Below are 21,459 nucleotides of genomic sequence, written 5' to 3'. Positions count from 1 at the left end.
GGCAGAGCCAGCCCCTTGACCCCTACGCCCTAGTCTAACCCCCGGCTGCTGCTGTTTCTTTGTCCTGCCCTGGGCTGGACAAAGCAGCTATGCTGCTGGCCCCTGGGCAAGTGTCTCTTGTTCCTCCTGAGCTGGCTCTCTTCAAGGTGAAAGGGGTCCAGGTCCAAACCTGAACTCTACTTTTCTCTCCTTGGTTCACAGAGGTCCTGGGCCTACCTCAAGAAGTGTAAAAACAACATGCGCCCAAATCGGGCTTTGGTGGCTCAGCTGTCAGAGTGGGAGAAGGTTGTCCTCGGAGACATCGTCACGGACATCCAGAATCCACCCTACTGATTCTGTGGTCCAGCTATGGGGCCAGAAGAACCTGACTTGGGGGCTTTTTGTGGGTAGTCGGCCAGGGTGTATAACCCAGGAATAAGAAGGCCTTTGTTGCCTGGAGCCTTGTGTCAGCCTCCTGCAGTGGTTCTTCCCGGGTTCCTCATTGGTGCCACATAGAAGGTGTTCAGACTCAGCAAGAACCCATCCCTTGGGCGTCTGGATCACCCCCACTGCACTCCCAAGGCTGCCTTGGGAGGAGCATCTGGCTGCCAGAGCAGCTGCCCCTCCTGTCTCCCATAATGTGGTCCTTTGGGAGGCTGCCCCTAGGCAGCTCCAAGTTTTCCCCCAGCCTTGTGTTGCTCCACAGGGGGTGTCAAAATGCCCACCCACTGGAGGAGATCCCCAGCCCCAGAGATGCCAAACCCAGCCTTGGCTCAGGTGCCAGGCTTCACAGCTTTGAGAGACTCATGGCACAAGGGCATCTCCTTGCCTCATCTCCATCACTCCGCAGTGCTCCCACTGGTCCATTGCTTGTGGGCTGGATCTTTCCTTTTGTTGCTCCCCACTCATTTTTGCCTGGCTGTGTTCACCACGAAGAGATTCCCACCCTCCCATCCCCCACGCCAGTTCAGTTCAGTTCAGTCGCTCAGTCGTGTCCAACTCTTTGCGACCCCATGGACTGCAGCACACCAGGTTTCTCTGTCCATCACCAACTCCCGGAGCTTGCTCAAACTCATGTCCATTGAGTCAGTGATGCCATCCAACCATCTCATCCTCTGTTGTTCCCTTCTCCTCCTGCCTTCAATCCCTCCCAGCATCAGGGTCTTTTCAAATGAGTCAGTTCTTCACATCAGGTGGCCAAAATATTGGAGTTTCAGCTTTAGCATCAGTCCTTCCAATGAATATTCAGGACTGATTTCCTTTAGGATTGACTGGTTGGATCTCCCTGTAGTCCAAGGGACTCTCAAGAGTCTTCTCCAACACCACAGTTCAAAAGCACCAATTTTTCGGTGCTCAGCTTTCTTTATAATCCAATTCTCACATCCATACATGACTACTGGAAAAGCCATAGCTTTGACTAGACAGACCTTTGTCGGTAAAGTAATGTCTCTACTTTTTAATATGCTGTCTAAGTTTGTCATAGCTTTTCTTCCAAGGAGCAAGCATCTTTTAATTTCATAGCTGCAGTCACCATCTGCAGTGATTTTGAAGCCCCCCAAAATAAAGTCTCTCACTGTTTCCATTCCAACCCCGTGCCAGGGTTTCTAGAAATTCCTCAGGTCTTAAAGGGAGTTTTCCTCAGAAATGCGATTCCAAGTGAGGGCAGCACCCACCGAAAAAGCCTGGAGTCAAGGGACAAGGGGACTGATGGAGCATTTAACATGTCTGTCCACATTCATTAAGCAAACATTTCCACCACCTGGACAGGGCCGAGGCATACAGGTGAACGCCATGTCGCCTGCTAGGACTCTACAGAGGGTTGGAGGAGCACCCCCGCACCCCCTCCTCCCCGCACCCCAAAAGAAGCCTATGCCCTCAAGCAGTGGCTTTTTGCTCAGGGGTAAGGGCTTTTCAGGCAGTATAGGCTTTAGTGAGCACTTGAACTGGAGCGGAGCCTGGGATGGCTGCAGATCTGTGGCTTAGGCACCTCCCGGTAAGCAGGTCAGAGCCACCGGCAAGTTTTCAGCAGGGACACGGTAGGGATTGGCTTTGTGTTTTAGTCAGGGTAGCCTGGTGTCTGTGTGAAGGGGCAGTACCGGTGAACTTGGAGACAGGGAGACATAAAGAGGCCCTCGTAAAAATCCAAGCAAGAGAAGAGGCTCGGAATTGCCTCCCTGCCAAAGAGCAGCTTCCCCAGGGGGCAAGTGCTTGAGGCAGACTGCCACCTCCCTGGGCCTTGGTTTACTCCCGGCGTGACCGGCAGGGACACTGCTGGCAGCACCACGCAATTGGCATCCCGGGTAGAGCCCCGGCGGGGGGCTGCCGCCGCCCTCCACGCTGGAGCGGCCAGGCCAGCGGCTCGCGGAGCATGTGGCCCCGCCCCAGCCCAGTCCCGGCCCCGGATTGGCTCTGGCGGGGGGCGGGGCCAGCGGGCTCGCGGCCCCAGGCTTTTCCCCATTGGTGGTTGCGGCGGCGCGAGCCCGGAAGCGGACGGGGGCGGAGGCGGCGGAGGCGGAGGTGCCTCGGGCCGGCCGGGGTTGTGGTTCTGTCCTCGACTCTCGGCTCCTCCGGCCCGCGGCCCGGCCGCAATGCATCCCCCGCCTCCGGGCCCGCTGGGCGACTGCCTACGGGACTGGGAGGAGCTGCAGCAGGACTTCCACGGCATCCAGGTGAGCGCCAATTCGGGCTCCCATTGGTTCCGAGCCGTGTCTGTCTGGCTCGGGGTCAAGGGTCGGGTAGCCCCGGGTCAGGCTGCGGAAAGCTCGGGGTCAGGGGTGGGGGACCCTGGTGTTGCTCCTGACGGCAGCGAGGCCCTGGGTCCCGGTGTCCCCGGTTGGACCCTCCTTTCGGCCTCAAATCAATGTCCGGCGGTGGTATCTTTCGCCCGCGCAGCCGCCGCGACTCTGGAGTGACCCTACTGACCCGGGCAGACCTCCGGTCTCTCGTGAAGACCTCGGAAAGAGGCCCCCACTCCGACCTGGACCCCTCCCAGGAGAGTCAGAGCTAACCAGGGCCAGTCTTGGGTCAATCACCGAGCCAAAGCGCCTGGGCGCTGGCCGGCCCGGCCTTCCCCTCCCTCGGGCCGCGCGGTCTGGGCTGAGTGTGGCTGGGGAGCAGGACGGGAGGCCGTCAGGCCTTGGTCCGGGGAAGTGGGATTTAGGTGAAGTCCCTGGATGGGGGCGAGGCCGGTCCAGGGCACAGGACAGCTTCCAACCACACAGGACCACGTGGCTGCTGCAGAGAGTGAGGGGAAAGTGGGTGGGCGGGGCCCTGCCAAGAGACCTCAGGGGCCTGACAGGGATGGGAGTCTCTCTGAGACCAGTGGAAGCCGAGGGTGAGGGGGGTGGCGGTATTGTCTGGATCTGGCTGCTATGGGCCGCTGTGCTTTTCCGTGGACAGGTGGACAGGGGAGTGTGTGGCTGGGGGTAGGCCGAGGTGGCCCCTCCTTGAGCAGGAGAAACAAACCCCAGCCAGGGTAGAGCCCAGGCCAGCTGGGCACTTGATCAGGCCTTTGCCTCTCTTGGACTGGCTCCAGCCCTTTCCTGTCCACATTAAGCCTGACTGCCCCCTGGCCTGTCCTGGCCAAGCCACTATCATTCGTGCTTCTCCCCAGGGCCCTGAGCAGAGCAGACCCAGGCTCCCGAGCCTGGGCACCACCATCCTGGCCTCAGCCCCTGCCTGACCTTCCTCACACTGCCCCTTGCCCCCCATCTCCAGGCTGCTCCTTCTCGAGACTCACCCCAGGGGGCAAAGTGCTCTGGGAAGCCCTGGGCCAAAGGTGCTGGGGGGAAGGGTAGAGGAATGAATGGTCTTACAGCAAGAGGTCCAAGGGCTGAAGCCTGGTGACCTTTAACCCGGGAGGAAGATGCTGGGAGTCCCAGAGCTGCAGTCATATTGGACAACCTCAGCTCTCCTCGCCCTTGCAGGCTGTCTGGACGAGAGGCTCTGAGAAGGCGAGGGATGGCTTCAGGCCGCCTGCTTGGTCCAGACTGTGGACCTGTGGGCTTGGAATGCAGACTCAGGATGGCCAGAGGGGGTGGGAACAGCTAGTAGATAGGCTGAGACTAAGAAAAGCTTCCGAGAACGCATCTGTTTCTGGGGCCGACGTGCTGGGGGGCTCCTGGGCTTGCTGGAAGATCCCTGTCTCCTTGCCTGCCTTGGAGAGAGAGGACCCTTGGGGCGTTCCTGAGGCTGGCTCAGCTGGCTGCCGCCTCTCCTGCTGAGACCCTTTCGGGGAGCCCTGGGCGAGTCTGTGCCCCACCCCCTTCCCAGCAGGCTCTGGCTCAGGGGTCCCCTAGCCAGCCTGAGCCTTCCTCCTCCCTGGTCCCCAGGAGACCCACCGGCTGTACCGCCTGAAGCTGGAGGAGCTGACCAAACTGCAGAACAACTGTACTAGCTCCATCACTCGGCAGAAGAAACGGCTCCAGGAGCTGGCCCTTGTCCTGAAGAAGTTAGGACCCATCCCCCCCACAGGGCCCCCCCCCCCGCCCCGCCGCCATGCCCTTCCTCCTCATACCCCTGGCCGTGGACCGGGTGTGGGTGTCGGACCTGGTGGGGTAGGGAGCTGGTGCTGACTCGTAGGTGTCCCCGGGCACCACTTCTCCCCTCTCTGGGCTGCGTCTGCTCTCCTGCCCCCCTAGGTGTCGGGTGTTCTGACTCTGGCTTTTGCGGCCCCACCTGCAGATGCAAACCCTCCCTCCCGTCAGAGGCCGAGGAAGCCGCGCAGGAGCTAGAAAATCAGATCAAGGAGCGACAGGGCCTCTTCTTCGATATGGAGGCCTACTTGCCCAAGAAGAATGGGTGAGACTCCCCTCCTCCAAGCTCGGTTCACAGCCCCGTCTTCCTCTGCCTGGTTTCCTGGACCCACTCGGGCTGAGCTGTCAGACCCGGTGCTCCCTCAGGGACAGCCTCAGTGACAGCACCCGCTGTGATGACGGGTGCTTTGTGCGGGACGTGCCGAGAATCAGGGAGAGCACAGATGGGTACCTCACCACTTGGGAGGCCGGAGAAAGCCTCTTGGGATAGGTGACGCCTGGGCTGCGTCATGAAGGATAAAGAGGAGGGAGCCGGCTGGACCTGGAGAGGTGCAACAGCAGGTGTCACGTCCAGAGCACGGGGTAGGAGGTGAAAGGTTGCGGAGAGACCAGAGCAGGAGCCAGCCTGCGGCGCCTCCCTCTGGCCCAGTGTGCAGGAGAGAGCGACAGCTCAATTATGCACTTAGATCAGCCGCAGTCACAGCAGAGGACGTGGCAGAACCCGGGGCTCTGGGAAAACAATCCAGCAGAGAGACAGCTGGCAGTGAGAAAGCTGGGAGAAAGCATGTCCCAGAAGGCAGGGGAGGAAGGAGTGGCCCGTAGCCTGAGATCAGATGGCCCCTGGGGGCAGCATGGGGGGCTGGTCAGAGGTAACACGGAAGGGGAATGTTTCCTGGAAGTCCGGGTGACCTTGGAGAGAACCACTTCCAGGAGGGTGGGGCTGGAAAGGTGATACTGGGGATGACAGAAGAGCCGAGGAGACAGCCAGGTTCAGGCCACGCTTCCGAAGCTTGGAGGTGAGTGGAAGGAGAAACTAGTGCCTGGAAACTAGCAACTAGAGCTCATCGTGAGGGTTGAGGAGTCGCTTCTGTTTGGGGGTGTGAGTTTGTACATAGGAAGGACGTGAGCATCGCTGCCTGCTGAGAGGTGGGGCCTGTGGAGGGCGAGACCGCAGGGAGGCTCAGTATGCAGTGGAGGGAAGTCCCCGGGGCCGTGGGAAGGGGTGGTCTGGGAGGAGGGGCGTGCAGAGAGGAGGGTGGGGAGGCAGCAGGGAAGATGTCACCTGCCTGAAGGTTTGGGGGAGGGCTGCCCCTGGGAATGGGAGAGGGAGGAGCTCGCTGCGCGGGGAGAGGCAGCCTGGCCTCTGTCCCATGCTGTGCCCTGTAACCTCTGCGTGGCCGCAGGCCGGCCTCAGAACCGCTGTGAGCCCTGGCCTGGGGCTTGCATGCGAACACGCAAGGGCCTGTATAGGTGCTGCCTCTTGGTACAGGGCTGTGACTCTCAGACGAGAGGAGCTTGGATGGGGTGGGTGATGGCACCCTTCAGGGTTGGCAGGAGGTCGAGGTGTGGTCACGGGTGTGGGTGGCTGCGGTGGGCCTGGGGCTGAAGGCTACCTCTCCTCCCCCAGATTGTATCTGAGCCTGGTCCTGGGCAACGTCAACGTGACACTCCTGAGCAAGCAGGCTAAGTAATTTGTGGTCACCAGGCTCCTCCCTGCCCCCTACTTCCCACCCGTGGGTCCCTTCCAGCCTGCCCCAGCCTCCCTGGCTGAGCCTGGGGCTCGGGGGCCACTGCCCGATGGCACCACAAGCAGCCCGTCCGGAGGCCTGGGTGGGCCCCACCAGCACCCCAGCCTGTCCCACGAGTGTGTCCCCCCAGGTTTGCCTACAAAGACGAGTACGAGAAGTTCAAGCTCTACCTCACCATCATCCTCATTCTCATCTCCTTCACCTGCCGCTTCCTCCTCAACTCCAGGTGGGTGTCCAGTGGGGGGTGGGGGCTGGCCCCCCGGACCCTCTCCAGGCGCCAGCATCCGCCCTCTGCACCCCTCCCCGCAGGGTGACAGATGCTGCCTTCAACTTCCTGCTGGTCTGGTATTACTGCACCCTGACCATCCGCGAAAGCATTCTCATCAACAACGGCTCCAGGTGGGCGAGGGTGGGGCCCAGCCCCGGGGGTGGAGGGCGGAGCGCCCCTGGAGCTGCCCTGGAAAGTGGGGGCAGGGGGCGCCACGGCCCTCTGAGAAGCAGGGTGGGTACTGGCTCCTTCCCACTGCAGCCCCACTTCCTGCCCCCCGAGCCCTGATCCTGGGGCTGAGGAGACAGGGGTGACGGTGGCTTCCTGACACAGGATCAAAGGCTGGTGGGTCTTCCATCACTATGTGTCCACGTTCCTGTCGGGAGTCATGCTGACATGGTGAGCAGGTCGGCTTGGTCCCAGGGCCTCCGGGGGAGCAAGGGGCAAGGAGAAGGGGGGGTGTCCCTAAGTGCCCACCCCGCCCTCTGCTCTCAGGCCCGATGGCCTCATGTACCAGAAGTTCCGGAACCAGTTCCTGTCCTTCTCCATGTACCAGAGTGAGTGTCTCCAAGGTCCCTGCTCTGCTTAGGGCTCGCCCCCCAGGGAAGGGCGGGCAGGGACGTGGGACTCCAGCCTTGTCCTGATGCCCGCCCCTGACCCCGCCAGGTTTTGTGCAGTTCCTCCAGTATTACTACCAGAGCGGCTGTCTGTACCGCCTGCGGGCCCTCGGCGAGCGGCACACCATGGACCTCACCGTGGGTGAGTCGGGCGAGGCCGCCCCGCCCTGCAGTCCTGACGGAGCCGGGAGGGCCTGTCCTTGCCTCTGGCTCAGGGTCTGAGTGACGGGTCCTCTGCCCGCTCTGCCCCTGCAGAAGGCTTCCAGTCCTGGATGTGGCGGGGCCTCACGTTCCTGCTGCCCTTCCTCTTCTTCGGACACGTAAGTTGTACCCGAGCCCCCCCGTCCACCTGGCTGTCTCGAGCAGGGACCGTGTGTAAGAGCCCGCTCCCTCCCAGTTCTGGCAGCTTTTTAATGCACTGACGTTGTTCAACCTGGCCCGGGACCCCGAGTGCAAGGAGTGGCAGGTGAGCTGGGCCCCCGCCTGGAGGGGCCGAGGGGAGGGCAGGCCTGGCCTCCGTCCTGACCCCGCTTGCTCCTCCAGGTGCTCATGTGCGGCTTCCCCTTCCTCCTCCTCTTCCTCGGCAATTTCTTCACCACCCTGCGGGTCGTGCACCAGAAATTCCACAACCAGCTGCATGGGAGCAAGAAAGAATGAGGCTGGGCCCTCCCTGCCCGACGGCACCTCCGGCCTGGAAGGGGCTTCTGAACCTCTGTGTGGAGGGGGTGGGGGCTCCCCATGTCTGGGAGGGTCTCTCCGTCCTCCCCGGGGTTTTGTGGGCTCTGTGGGCCCTGATGGCTTTACTGGAGAGGAGGACCTGGGCCTGTGTCCCCGCCCCGTGGGAGCTGGGCGCCGGTGGCCTGAATAAAGGAAAAGGCTCCGAGAGCCTCGGTGTGTGTGCTCCTGCGGCTGAGACGGGCCTGGGGGGCCTGGGGGCTCCCAAGGTGTCTCTGGGGTCTGAGTTCAGGAGACCCAGATGGAGGCCTCAGATCTGTGCAACCACTACCCAGCAAATACAGAAAACAACTTTATTCCAAGGACCAGAGGTTATTTAAAATTATTTACACTCATTGAAAATCATGGGGAGGGGCCAGGCCTCACTCAGCTGAGAGGCAGACCTCTGTGTTCAGCCACCGAGGGCCAGGAGGCGTTCACATCACAGCCTGTCACCCTCGGCTGCGCCCCCAGGCTGATGGCCGGAGGGCGCAGGTTCATGGGAGCAGCCTCTGTCCTGGGCCTGCCTCTGGGGCAGGTAAGCACCCGGCAGAGTGGCACCTGGCAGAGCCACCCAGGAGACCACAGAAGGGAGTGAGGCGTGTGATTACATGATGGGGAGGCAAGTCTGTAGGGCGCGAGCGGCGGAGCAGGGCGGGCAGCCTAGCTCCACACGTCCAGGGAGTAGCGGCCCTTGGTCATCAGCTTCTTGACGTAGTCCACAGCCTGGGCGTGCTCCATGGCGCCTTGCTCGGCCACGATGTCGTAGAAGGTGTTCTGCACGTCCCTTGCCATGTTCCGAGCGTCCCTGCGCACAGGAGGGAGGTGGCACTGAGGAAGGGCCTCTCCACGGGCAGGACAGCCCCCCTGCCCCTCCTTACCCCTCCTCTGCCCCCCTCTGCCCCACTCACCCCTCCTCTGCCCGTCTTCTGCCCCCCTCACCCCCCCTCTGCCCCACTCACCCCCCTCTGCCCCACTCACCCCCCTCTGCCCCTCCTCTGCCCCACTCACCCCCTACCTCTGCCCCCTCACCCCCCTCTGCCCCCCTCACCCCTCCTCTGCCCCACTCACCCCCCTCTGCCCCACTCACCCCCTACCTCTGCCCCCCTCACCCCCCTCTGCCCCACTCACCCCTCCTCTGCCCGTCTTCTGCCCCCCTCACCCCGCCTCTGCCCCCCTCACCCCTCCTCTGCCCCCCTCACCCCTCCTCTGCCCCACTCACCCCCTCCTCTGCTCCCCTCACCCCTCCTGTGCCCCACTCACCCGCCTCTGCCCAACTCGCCCCTGCCACTCACCCGCACACGTAGATGTGGGCGCCCCCCTCATGGATGAGTTTCCACAGGTGCTCCTTGTCCTTCTTGAGTAAGTGCTGCACGTAGACCTGGGGGTTGGGGTGCCTGTGAGGAAGGCATATCGCACTCTGCATACCCCCCACCCCCGGGGCCTGTCCCAGGCCTCACCTTCTGGGGCTGCTCCCGGGAGAAGGCTACGTTGAGCTGGGTGAGGGTGCCGTCCTTGTGGAAGCCGGCCAGCTCCTCACGGTACAGGTAGTCCTCGTCAGAGCGCCGGCAGCCGTAGTAGAGCAGCGTCTCACCCACCTCCTTGCCTGGAGCAGGGGCAACAGGGGTGAGCGAGGAGCCCCAGGCCCGGCCCCCTGCCTGGAGCCTGCCCGGGACCCCGCACACTCACCCTGCTGCCTCAGCCAGGCCCGCTCCTGGATGAAGCCTATGAAGGGGGCAACGCCGGTGCCGGGGCCCACCATGACGACGGGCGTGGTGGCCTTGAAGGGCAGGCGGAACTGGGACTTGCGCACGAACATGGGCACCAGGGCCCGGCCGCCGTTCTCCCCGGCCGGCTCCTTGGCCCGCAGCCAGCTGGTGGCCACGCCCTTGTTGATGCGGCCCGTCTTGGTTTCGTACTCCACGACCACGGCGCAGATGTGCACGGAGTTGGGGTGCACCTGGGGGTGCGCAGGGGTGAGCGTGGCGGTGCCCGAGGCCCCTTCCCTCCTGCCACCCACCCCGTCACGGGGTCTCTGCTCAGGGCCCCTTCCTGGCAGCCGGCCTGACTGGCTCTTGGCACCAGGGCCGGAGGGCAGGGTGCGATCTTACGGTCCAGCCTTCTGGATACACAGCCCGGGAGTCTTGAGCAAAGTGCCCATGGACTTGGGGCAGAGCTGAGGCTGCGGCCCAGAGACCCCGGGCTCTCTGAGAAGCCAACACTGTCTTCTCTAGGGGGGCGGGCCGGAGCCCCCACCTTGGAGGACGAGGCGATGGAGTAGTAGCGGGCCTGCAGACGGGGCAGCAGCTCGCACAGGTGGTCGATGGGGGGCCGCAGGGACGGGCAGTCCTGCAGGATGGCCAGGATGTGCCGCCGGGCCTCCAGCACCCACCTCAGGTACAGCTCCTGGGGGCACAGACGTGGGTGAGACGGCGAGCGGCCCCGGGGCCCAGGCAGCCCGGGGAGTGGCCGGGCCGGGGGGCTGGCGCTCAGGGCGCCGGGGGCAGGCCCACCTTGCCCTCGACCGACGAGGAGGCCATCTTGCGCAGCTGCTCCTGCTCGGCGGGCTCCGAGGCATACTGGGCCAGCTCGTAGAGCACGTTGGTGCGCGGTGGGTTGGTGATGTCCAGGTAGTAGGTGAGCGCCGTGCGGTAAGAGGTGGGGCAGGGGAAGGGGTGCTTCTTGTTGGACTCCTCTGCAAGGAGAGGCAGGGTTCAGGGTGAGGGGCCTCCCGGGGCGGGTGGGCCAAGGCTCGGTGGGCAGGAAGCAAGGCCAGCTCTCTCGGGGTCTTCCTTGGCTTTGGGGCAAGGCTTGAGGCTTTCGGCTGCTGGATAGGCAGTCTCATCAGAGGCAGGATGCTGCTGGGGGCGGCCTGTCACCATCCCCATCCAGGACAGTCACTGCTCAGACAGGGTGGCCGAGGGGGAGCCCCCCAGTGGGGCCGGCCTGCCTGCCTGCGGCCTGGACCTGGTCCACTGTTGGGACGCCAGGCTCTGACAGTGAGATGCCAATACTGGGCCTTCAGCTGTGATGACAGGCCCCCTCCAGCTCAGGTTTTATTCTTGGACACAAGCGGAGGTCGGTGCATGGGGCGACCACATGCCAAGCGTCTGGGGCGGCATCTTGTACACTCAGGCGCTCCGCCAGCCCTTGCTGAGGGGCTTCCACTGCCACAGTCAACAGGCCGGCCTTACTGACACCTCCCCTCGTCCAGGCCCGAGCAGGGCTGGACCCCGGAGTGACTCCACCTCCTACAGGCACGACCGCACGGGTGTTGGCTCCTGTGCACCAACGAGCCCCAGAGAAGCACAAGGCTGGCAAGCCACCCAGAGAGGAGAGGGCCTGGCCCAGGGCGGCTCAGCCTGGAGGGCTGTGGGCCTAGCTTTGGGGGAAGGGTTGAACTTACTGAAACACGACCTACATAGGGTGTACAAGTCACGTGAGCAGTGCCTGACGGATTTTCGCAAACTGAACGTCCTTGTGTACCCAGCGCCCACATCAAGCAGCAGGTGTTCCCCGCGCCCAGGCACCCTCTTGTGTGGGCTCAGAAGCTGGGGCTCAGGCCTTGCACCACGGGGCAGGTGTGGGCGCTCCTTCTGAAGTCCCACTTCTGCCTCGCGTTCTGAGCCTCCTCAGAGCAGCCCTTGGCAGAGAAGGGCCCCCCACCACAGGGGCTCAGGCACTCCTGGGAGAAAGTGAGCACCGACAACCCCCCACCCCAGAAAGGTGCTGCTTCAGAGGCACAAGGCCTCCCCCAACCCCCACCACTGCCCCCCCAGTGAGAGGAAGACCGGTCCGTGGTCCACAGGCCACCAGGTCCCCTGCCAGCACGAGGAATTCCGGTGCAGATCAGCCCCTTTCCTGTCCTCTCAAGGCCGACTCTGGAACCCTGAGAGGTGCGGAGCAGCAGCCCGGGCTCGGGTCACCGAGGACACGGTGAGCAAGCGGGCAGGGCCAGGCCGAGTTGCACCCCAGGTCGGTGGGCAGTGCGGGGCGCTGGGGGTCGCAGTCAGAGGCTCAGGCGGGGCGGCCTTGCCCTCGGCAGGGTGCAGGCTGAGCACCCTCAGTGGACCTAGAGTCTGTCAGGATTGCTGCCGCGGGCCCCTGGAGCTGGAGGGGCCTCTGGCCACTGGCTGTGGCGCTCTCCCCACAGGACACGGGCTGTGCGGGCAGCCGGGCCTGGCTCTGTCTTCGGGCCCCCGTCCCCTCAAGGGAGTACGGCAGCGAGGGGTGGAGAGCCCGGAAGGCGGCCTGCCTTCTCCCCTGCCTCCCGGCCTGCTCTGCAACCTGCCCCCCGTGTCTTGGGTGTGAGGGCTTCCAGGACACCAGGCTTTAGGTCCAAGCAGAAACTCAACCTCTGGGCCTTGTCAGGGGGCCCATTCCCACCAGCACCCTCAGGCCCAGGTAGGGGGAGGCCTGGGACCCAGGACTCACCGTCAAGGTTGTTCAGGGACATGATGACATCCAGGTCGGCACCCAGGATCTCGCCAAGCTGGTTCACCAGGGCAGAGTCATTAGCCGGATAAACAGCCACATGGTCCCCGGACTCATACCTGGGGGTGATGCGAGGCTCAGGGGGAGGGTGGAGGGAAGCTCTGTGCGGGAACAGGAGGCCTGGGTGGAAGGTTTGGGGAGGGGGGTGGCAGCAGCTGGTACCTGATTTTGGAGTCTGAGATGTCTAATTCCAGGTGCATTAGGTGTCGCTCGGTTCCCTGGTTCAGCTTCCGGTTGGTGGTGATGACAGCCAGGAACGGGTTCTTGGCGTCGAAGGGGCTGGGTGGGGAGAGCAGTGCAGTGAGCCAGGCCTCCGGTCTGAATGTCCGCACCCACAAGGACCCTTCTGACCACACAGAACATGGGAACCTCAAAGCTGGCCTCCTGGGTCAGGAGGAAACCTCTCCAATGAGGTACAGGGCTTTCCTAGCTCCCCCCAAGGCGGTGATCCCAGCACCCCCAAGGGGACAAAGCTGGGTTATCAGTGTCCCTGTCTACAGACACAGATACTGGGGTTGGTCTGAAACCTGGGGGAGCCTCCGCCCCTGGTACCCACTGGTGGGCAGAGCACAAGGAGGGCCTGGCCCAAGAAGGTGGTTCCGTAAGACGGAGCAAGGGCCTGGGTCCTGAGTGATGGCCTGGGACTGAGCGAGGCAGGAGCCAGGCTATCCCCCTGGGAAGTCACTGCAACGGGCTGTCGGCTGCAACCGCAGTGGCTGCCTAGAGTGGGGCTGCTGGAGGGTCAAGGAGGACCTTCCTGGGCGGCTCCAGCAGGAGTCTGGGTGGGGCCCAGGTGCAAGTGAGGGGCCCCAGAGAGGAACACTTTGGACAAAAAAGTCCAAACATGGAGGCAGATTTGAAGGAAGCGAGCCCTTTGGCCAAGGCTCAGCCTAGACCCAGGGCTGAACTTGCTACGTCCTGGTCCAGGAAGCGGTGGGCATCCCCCACCCCCGGATATTTAACAGGCAAATGAAGTACAAACTGAGCAAGTGCCAGTCTCTCCAAGGCCACGCTCTGGATCAAAGGACCACCAAGAGGGGAGGGGTCCCCAGGACCCTGGGCTCGGAGCAGCCCCCCGTCTCTCTGCTCCGGGCTTCGTGCCCTCCTCTGGGTGGAAACGGACGTGTGGGTGGCCCCAGCCAGGGCCCCTCCCGGATGGGGGGATGAGGAAGCCCATGGGATGGGGCCTGGCAGGAAAGGCCTGCGGAGACACGCGCGGCCAGCCCTGGCCGGCCTGGCTCTGTACTCACGGTTTCTGGTTCTCGTAGCTCTTCAGGCGGCCCATCTCGCCCGTGTACACCTTGGCCCCGTCCATGTCCGCATGGACTACAAGTTCATACTGACGGATGCTGGAAGAGGCAGACCCAGGGTGAGGCCGAGGGCTGGGAGAGGCAGGAGGCTAGGGGAGGGTCCCCAGGAGGGAGCGAGGCTGCGAGGCCATGGGGCACGCCTGGGCGACGTGGGGCCAGGCGTGACCCACAAGGAAGGAGATGCGTGAGTGCGGGGCAGGCAGGAGAGGAGGGGCAGCCGGGCCAGCAGCCCTGAGGAGGCCAGGAAGCCCACCCTGACCCTCGCGTGCAGGCACAGCCCAAGCACCTGGGCCCAGGCCCCTTCCACACCCCAACTGAGCCTCCCCCAGCCCCACTGCACCCACCGGGCCGGTTCCCCACCCACGGTCCCAGGTGCACGCACTCACCTGGACTCCTCTCCCGTAGCTTCCACCCCGAAGTGCTCGCACACGGCCGGCCAGAACTGCTCTCGCCACGTGATGAAGTCCTCCTCCAGGCTGCGGACCAGAGGGGATGAGCCCGGGGCCAGACGGGGCTGCCAGGCCAGCTTGGACCCTCTGTCCCCTGGCTCACCCTCCAAGTTCGAGGGTTCATTTCACACCAGCCCGCCCAGTGATGTAACCCAGGGCAGCAGGAAGCGTCCAGAGGGTCTGCAGTAACCACAGGAAGCCCCGTCTGAGCTGGGTGAGCCGGGAGGGTGTGGACAAGCAAAGAAGGTGGGCCTGGTGGTCCCCGGTGGTGAGGCAGGTCACAGGGGTGAGGCGACACCACGGCTCTGTCCTGCCCTCCTGGGCCCCGGCCAGCCTGAACCTGGGGCTCCCGACACACGATAGCCCAGGGGGTGCTGAGGGTGGCTTGGGGTGGGGGGACTCACTTCCCGTCGTCGTCGCCCAGCCCCAGATCAAAGATCCGCTGGGCACCGAGCTGCTCCAGCCGCTTATCCACGTACTTGCCCATGGCGTTGAAGTGCTCATAGGTCTTGTTCCCGAGGGCAAACACCTGTGTGCGTGAGGGGCCAGGGTCAGCACGTCCGGCCAGACACCTCGTACCTCCGGGGAGGCCCCAGAGTGGCTCTGTTTCATGGACCCACAGCTCGGGCTCCTCCGCGGCCACCTCGGCCTGGATCCTGGCAGCGGCAGGGTGTCCACCCCACCCGCTCCCTTGCCCGGCCGAATCCTGGTCATCCTTTTGTCTCTAGAAGCTGATGCCCCGGGCACGGCGGGGCTGGGACACGGGAACGGGGCTCTTAGTGCCGGGCCGGGCAGAAGAGAGGGTTACCCGTGAGCCCTCCCCGGGACTCCCGCCTACGAGCCCCCCGCCAGGCCCAGGCTCAGCGGTCGAGGTGGGAACAGGAGGTGCCCTCTCGGACGCGAGCTCCTGGAGGGCGCACGAGCCCACCGGGTGACTCACCGCGTACTTGACCCCAGAGAGGTCCGCGTCCGTCTCCTGCAGCCAGTCGTAGAAGTCCTGGGCGTTGTCGGTGGGGTCCCCCTCACCGTAGGTGGCCATGCAGAACACGGCCAGGGCCTTCTCAATCTCTGGCAGGCTGCTCAGGTCGGCCTGGGGGACAGAGGCAGGGCCCAGTGACTGTGACCAAGCCGGCTCCCGAGTGCAGACGGGTGAGTCCTGGGCTGGTGGACAGAGTGCATCTCAAGAGCAAAGGGGCAGCAGGCCCAGGAGAACACGGTGAGGCCTGGGTGTGGACGGCAGCAGCGGGTTCCAGGCCAGGAGTGGGCACTCGGAACACGGTGCCACCTCTGGAGCACCCTACAGAGTCCCAGGGCGCCTGAGTTCATGGGATTCCTAACCAACTGTCTGCCAACTCGAAACCCAGGTCCTAAGACAGAGGGATAGTGGGCCATCCCCAAGACCAAAGGATGTGTGTGGGGGGGTAGGCGGGGGCTGGTTTGGTTTGGGTGAAGGAGGGGCACAGGTGGGAAGCAGCTGGCACTCAGAAGACAGGGGTTCTCAGGGGAAGTTCATTCATCACGGTGGAGCGGCAACAGCCCACGTGATGACTGGCAATGACCCTGCGGGGGTGATGCAGGAAGGTGCTCCCTGGGGCGTCTTCCCAGGATGAGCTGCTCTGTCAGCCCTGCCTCTCCTGGGGCCTAAGGACCACTCCCCCTTCTCTGCCCACTGTGTCCCCAGGGGGCTGCTGGCCTGGCTGTCTCAGAGACAGGCAAGCAGACTGCTGGAAGTTTCCTGCACTTTGGAGAGATACGATTGGCAAAGGAGCCAGTGCCGGGAGGAGAGTGAGCAAGGTGAGCTGGCCCCCACAGCCTCAGAGACGGGCTGGGTGTGGCTGGGGCCAGGAGGTGGGGACTGTCTTGCAGACAGCGCTGTGTGGGCCTGAAGGAGTCACGTGCCGAGGACGGCCGAAGGAGGAGACGGGGGAGGAAGGATCCTGTAGCCCCAAGTGGGGGCTTTTCCCTCAGTGTCTGGGCTCTCCTGGGCCCTCCCCAAGCCCAGACACACAAGTTTACAGCCTCCGTGCAAAGCTGAGCTGCCGGGTTCCTGGAAATGGCTCATCCAACACCCTCATCCCCTCCCTGTAGACGAGGCCCCCAGTGAGGCCAGGTCACCCAGGCAGTCGGGGGAGTGAGTTAGAGTCCAGCTCCCCTGACACTGCAGTCTAGGAGCGGGGGTTGAGGGAACACAAGAGACAGTTCCTCTCCTGACCTGCTGAGACCCTGTCCTCTTTTAGGCCACACCCAATCCACGAGGTGCCCAGGCCCCTTCTGGGGGCACCTGCCCAGCGCCTGTACAGCCTGAAGCGTGGAGAGCTGGGAAGGGAGCGCACACGCACGCACCTGGGCCAGGCGTTCTCCATGTCCAGAGGCCACCTGGCTGCCGGGACAAACGACAAGAGATGCCCAATCCTGCCTGTGCCTTTGCCTAACTCCACCTCTGTGTCTCCACGACGCAGACACGCCTGCCTTAACACCCTGGAACTGCACTGCCTGGGAGGAAGGGGTCAGGGCGCGGTGAGCACTCACCAGGTCGTACTCCTCGGGGTCAGCTGCCATGCCCCGCATCCCATAGCGGTGGGCGTCCTTAGACAGGCGGTTGGCAAACTCCTCAGCAGTCCCCGTCTGGGAGCCGTAGAACACAATGATGTTCCTGCCCTAGGGATGGCCGGACACACGGGGTCAGCGAGGGGCCAAGAGCCACAGGCTTCACCGGAGACTCAAGGTGACCACAGGGGCAGGCAGGCCCCTAAGGGCGCCCTCTTTCTTTCCTCCTTCAGGTCTTTCTGAGTCACCCTCGGGCCAGCATCTCACTACCACAGCCACTGCGGCAGGTGGGGTCAGAGGCTGCTCAGCCAGCTCCAGCTGATGCCATCAAGGTAACCCACACACACAGCTGCTCAGTTACACTGTGGACACATCTTTAAATGACACTTGAAAAAAGCAGAAATAACGTTTCATAAAGAAAAAAAAAAGTGACCAAAGACTATGTATAGCATAATCCAATTTTGTTACATACCCACCCGACCTGTGTGCACAGCTTATACACATTCACGCAAAAAGGAAAAAGAACAGCATGAAATATACCAAGAGTCTCTAAGTGGGAAAATATGGGTGAGTTTTCACGGATGTTTGTAAAAGTAATAACACATGCTTTATAAAAACCTAGACAGTGGGGAGAGGTACCACATCTAGACTGGCTCACAGGTTCTGACTCTGCCCTCCTCCCACGGCACCCTCTGCTGCAGCTCTGGAAAAGCCCAACTCCATCCCCTAGGCTCCCTGCAGTCAGGGATGCAGCAAACTGGTCCAGCCGACGGGATGTGCTCTGCAGCATCCGGAAGCGAGGCACAGGCCACGTTCCGGTTGGTCCCTTTCTGCAGACCTCAGCAGCAGACTTTCCAGCGCCCAAACTGCCTAGAGGGGTGTCTGGTCTGGCATGGAGCCCTGACTGACAGGTGCAGGTGACGAAAATAAAACGTAGGGATTACAACTGCTGTATGTTGTTCTCATACCTTTTTCATTTCCTGAATTTTCTACAAATCATTTCAAAATCATTTACAAAGGTATTTTAAAATGATGCTTATGATATCAAGGAAAGGAAAGTAAACATAATATAAAACAGTAGCTATGGTAGTTATGGTAGCATCAAAATATATAAAGAACTTTAAAAATAAGCCAAACCAGAAACACGTAAGAAGCTACTGAGTGACAAGGGGCTTCCCAGGTGGCTCAGTGGTAAAGAATCCACCTGCCAATACAGAAGCTGCAGGAGGCTCAGGTTTGATCCCTGGGTCGGGAGGATCCCCCTGGAGAAGGGAATGTCTACCCACTCCAGTATTCTTGCCTGGGAAATCCCGTGGACAGACAGCCTGGTGGGCTACAGTCGATGAGGTCACAGAAAAGTCAGATATGACTTAGTGACTAAACTAGAACAATAACAACAACTGAGTGACAAAGGGCCCAACCGAATGGAAAGACCCTCTGGTTCTGCACAGAGAGATTCAACATACAGGGTGCCAGTCCTCCCTCTGTAATACAGAAATAACACAGTCCTAATAAAAACTGGAACAGCTCTTTTTTTCCTTCAACAACATGATCCTAAAAAATCTTGTAGAAAAGTAAGTATGAACCCACTGCTGGAACACCATTTGGCAGCAGAAAGGAAAGAAGTGCTGGCACTTGCTACAGCACAGATGAAGCCTGAAGACATGACGCTGAGTAAAAGACGCCACCAAAGGCCAGGTACTGTATGATTCCACTTACATGAAACGTCTAGGAGAGGCAACTCTATAGAGACAACAAGTAGATGAACAGTTGCTTAGGGCTCAGGGTGGGGAAACTGGAGTGACTACTAATAATAAAGTGTTTCTTTTGGGGAAGATGAAGATGTTCTAAAATCGACTGTGGTGATGGTTTGTGCAACTGAGAATACACTAAAAAAAAATCACTGGTGTGTAAGCTTTAAATTGGAGAACTGTATGGGACATGAATTAAATCCCAATAAAACTGTTACCCAAAATAAGTGAATACAGATGAAGTAACAGCTAGGAAAAGTGAAAAATAAGAGTGATGGGGAGAGGGAGGAAGTGCTTAGTGCTACAGATATTAAAACAAGTTATAATAACTAAACAGTATGATATTGTTTATACATAGACAACTGGATCAAAGTATCAGAATAGGAAAATGTAGAAATAGACTCAAATACCAATGAGAATTACATTTATGACCAAACTAGTGGGGACAAGATGGACTTTATTACATGGAATTTATACAGCTAAGTAAAAACGTGTTGGACCCAAACCTTACATCTTACACCAGGATAAATTCCCAATGGAAAACAGAAATCATAAAGATACAAGAGAAAACATGGAAGAATTGTTTTATCTCTTTAGAGTGGGGAAGGCTTTCAAATGATGACTCAAAGTCCAGTAGTCATAGAAAGAAAAGTAAAACGGACTATGGAATTTTTACATGGCAAAACAAACACACAGTAAGCTGAGTGACATACAAACTATCAACTGGGAAAAATATTTTTAAGTCATATCACAGACAAGTGTTAGCTTCCCTAATAATTCTAAAGAATTTCCTGAGAAAGATCAATCCCAACAGAAAAAGTGAGCAAAAGAGCTGAACAGAGAATCTATTAAAAAAGAAAAAAGAAAAGCCATCCCATAACATGAGAATTTGCTTTAACTCATTCATAGAAAAAATGCAAATTAGAACTACAGAGATAAATCTTTTTTTTAAACTAGAAAATGGGCAAAATCCCAAACTCTTGATAGTAGACTCTGTTGGCAAAAGGTGTGGGGGAATAGATTTTCTCACACCCTGCTAGTGACTGCCCTCATGTGACCCCTGTGGGGTGGGGTACAATTTGGCAGCTTCTATCACAAACAAATGTACCATTTGATTCAACAGTTCCACATCTGGGACTGTAGTGTATTTGCAAATATGCAAACTGATCTATGTGGTCACAGCGGCTCTCTCTGTAAGAGCTAAATGAAAGTCATTCTGTCGTGTCCGACTCTTGGTGACCCCATGGACTATACCGTCCATGGAGTTCTCCAGGCCAGAATACTGGAGTGGGTAGCCTTTTCCTTCTCCAGGGGATCTTCCCAACCCAGGGATTGAACCCAGGTCTCCCGCTGAGCCACAAGGGAAGCCCAGGGGAAGCCACAAAGGAAGTGCTAAAGATAAGCAATATTCCAAATGTCCATCAACAAGGCAGTGTTAAAGCAAATTATAGTACTTGTGGCCACGAGTGGAGTCATTATGCAATTATAATAAAGGATGAGGGAGGTATCTCTGAATTGCTTTGAGGCAATCTCCAAGACGTATCATTAAGTAAGAAAAAAAAAATAAGGTCTATAGCAGTGTATGTAATATGCCACCTTTTGTGTTTAAAAAATAAAAATTAAAAGTCTATTTGTTTTCATTACATGCACAGAAAGAAGTTCTAAGAACGGTGATGGGTGACAGGGACAGGAGAGGAGCTTTCCACCTGAACAATTTGTGTTTTGGATTTAACTACATGAATGAAGTACCATGTCATAAAATTTGATACTTAAATGAACAAAAACAAAGAGAGAGAACTGTAGCTGCGCTAGGACCAGAGCCACGTGAGGTGGGCATCTGCTTGTGGACACAGCCTGGTCTGGGAGGAAGGAGACCGGTGGCATCTGAGTCAGAGGGAGGGTCGGTTCCTACAGTTTGGTTTGTTCAAGAAGTAAACATTGAACAAGCAGAGTAAACTGTCCTGGCAACGGCAGAGCAGCCTCAAGGCTCTGGTTAGACTGGAATGTACACACGTGGGAACTGAGTCTGGTTCCCACCCGCCCTCTCTCCTCCCGTCCAGCGAAGCTGGCCTTCTGCTGGACATCCCCACCTGCCCACCAGGGCCGAGCAGAGAGAGAGAGAACTCACCGTCTTCTTCATCTTTTCCACGAAGCTTCTGTCTTTGACAGAGGAGGTCCTGAAAAATAAAATTGTCTGATGGGTACGGGAGACACCGCGGTGCCCACGCCATTAGCTGCCTCCAGTCCGGTGCCGGGGCTGGAAGAGGCAGGACCCAGGCTCCCGGACCTGGTAAACCCAAATCCAACACCTCGAGGGGCCAGGGCTGACCCGTGGGTACATGAGAGCATGAGAATGAGGGGTCAAGTTCACTTCCCGGACCCTCACCATCCCATGGTCCCCTGGCTTTGTCTCACCTCTCAAGACAACCAGGAGTCTCCCGAATACGATTCTGAACACACTACTGCTGCACTCTAAAACCTTCCACGGCTCCCATGACCCACAGGCTGGAGGCACACAAGTCCCTTCAGAATCTGTCCTGGCCTCGCCTGCCAGCCCCCTCCCGAGCCCACCCCTCCGTGACGGTCCCTAGGGTCCTGTCACCACCACTGCCTCCTGTCTGGACGTCAGGATGGCTGACAGACACACCCTAAGAGAGACCCACAGCAGAGAAGCCAAACTAAAGAAATGGGGCCCTCCGATTCAGAATCCACCCTCCTCCGCCGTCTAAACGCTTGGCCACAGTGACCAGCTGGCCGTCTCCTAGCTCCTCCGCGCCCTTGGACCCACGGCGCCGTGGCCTAGAGCGCCCTTCCTTTAACCCTCTTCCCACGGACTCCTGCTTATCCCGAAAACATGAGGCCCAAGCTCCCCTCCAGAGCGCCTTCCCTGCCACTGACATGAGACTGTCCGTTACCATCTTCAATGCGTCTTCACGCCTCCATCCAAGCACTTCCTTCAGGGTGTTCTTGCTCAACCCGAGGGCTGGGTGTCGCAACTGGGGGGAGCTGCCTGTGTGTCTCTTTGCAGTCAGCAGGAGCACTGAGTG

General features: G+C 60.0%; 3 protein-coding genes across 9 annotated transcripts in view; 2 read left to right on the top strand and 1 right to left on the bottom strand.

Annotated features, from left to right (window-relative positions):
- The window catches only part of STYXL1 (serine/threonine/tyrosine interacting like 1), a 30,479-nt gene extending 29,671 nt beyond the window's left edge, over window positions 1-808 (top strand). For 4 of the 5 annotated variants that reach the window (XM_061153464.1, XM_061153462.1, XM_061153463.1 and 1 more), the window contains exon 9: window positions 202-808. In XM_061153464.1, the coding sequence (XP_061009447.1) occupies window positions 202-333 (132 nt within the window). In that variant the 3' untranslated portion in view covers window positions 334-808. The remainder of the gene's footprint in view (window positions 1-201) is intronic. The other variant, XM_061153461.1, reaches the window with a different exon arrangement.
- Window positions 809-2,457: 1,649 nt separating this feature from the next.
- On the top strand, window positions 2,458-8,030 carry TMEM120A (transmembrane protein 120A). Its single transcript, XM_061153459.1, has 12 exons — window positions 2,458-2,648; window positions 4,311-4,429; window positions 4,663-4,779; window positions 6,142-6,201; window positions 6,393-6,488; window positions 6,572-6,661; window positions 6,864-6,929; window positions 7,026-7,087; window positions 7,197-7,289; window positions 7,403-7,467; window positions 7,545-7,613; window positions 7,691-8,030. The coding sequence occupies exons 1-12, from the start codon at window positions 2,568-2,570 to the stop codon at window positions 7,802-7,804; spliced, it is 1,032 nt and encodes a 343-aa protein (XP_061009442.1). The 5' UTR covers window positions 2,458-2,567; the 3' UTR covers window positions 7,805-8,030.
- Window positions 8,031-8,161: 131 nt separating this feature from the next.
- The window catches only part of LOC133063732 (NADPH--cytochrome P450 reductase), a 53,027-nt gene continuing 39,729 nt past the window's right edge, over window positions 8,162-21,459 (bottom strand). For all 3 annotated transcript variants that reach the window (XM_061153455.1, XM_061153456.1, XM_061153457.1), the window contains 14 exons: window positions 20,541-20,589; window positions 16,644-16,772; window positions 15,055-15,204; window positions 14,519-14,643; window positions 14,052-14,141; window positions 13,606-13,704; window positions 12,518-12,634; window positions 12,296-12,414; window positions 10,375-10,556; window positions 10,118-10,267; window positions 9,551-9,821; window positions 9,322-9,467; window positions 9,157-9,242; window positions 8,162-8,669 (listed from right to left, as the gene is read on the bottom strand). In XM_061153455.1, coding sequence (XP_061009438.1) covers window positions 8,525-8,669; window positions 9,157-9,242; window positions 9,322-9,467; window positions 9,551-9,821; window positions 10,118-10,267; window positions 10,375-10,556; window positions 12,296-12,414; window positions 12,518-12,634; window positions 13,606-13,704; window positions 14,052-14,141; window positions 14,519-14,643; window positions 15,055-15,204; window positions 16,644-16,772; window positions 20,541-20,589 — 1,858 coding nt within the window. In that variant the 3' untranslated portion in view covers window positions 8,162-8,524. The remainder of the gene's footprint in view (window positions 8,670-9,156; window positions 9,243-9,321; window positions 9,468-9,550; window positions 9,822-10,117; window positions 10,268-10,374; window positions 10,557-12,295; window positions 12,415-12,517; window positions 12,635-13,605; window positions 13,705-14,051; window positions 14,142-14,518; window positions 14,644-15,054; window positions 15,205-16,643; window positions 16,773-20,540; window positions 20,590-21,459) is intronic.

This window comes from Dama dama, chromosome 10 (genome assembly GCF_033118175.1).
Source record: "Dama dama isolate Ldn47 chromosome 10, ASM3311817v1, whole genome shotgun sequence".
Taxonomy (NCBI): Eukaryota; Metazoa; Chordata; class Mammalia; order Artiodactyla; family Cervidae; genus Dama; species Dama dama.
The sequence above is the reverse complement of the archived record's forward strand: the minus strand, read 5'-3'. Positions and strand labels throughout refer to the sequence as shown.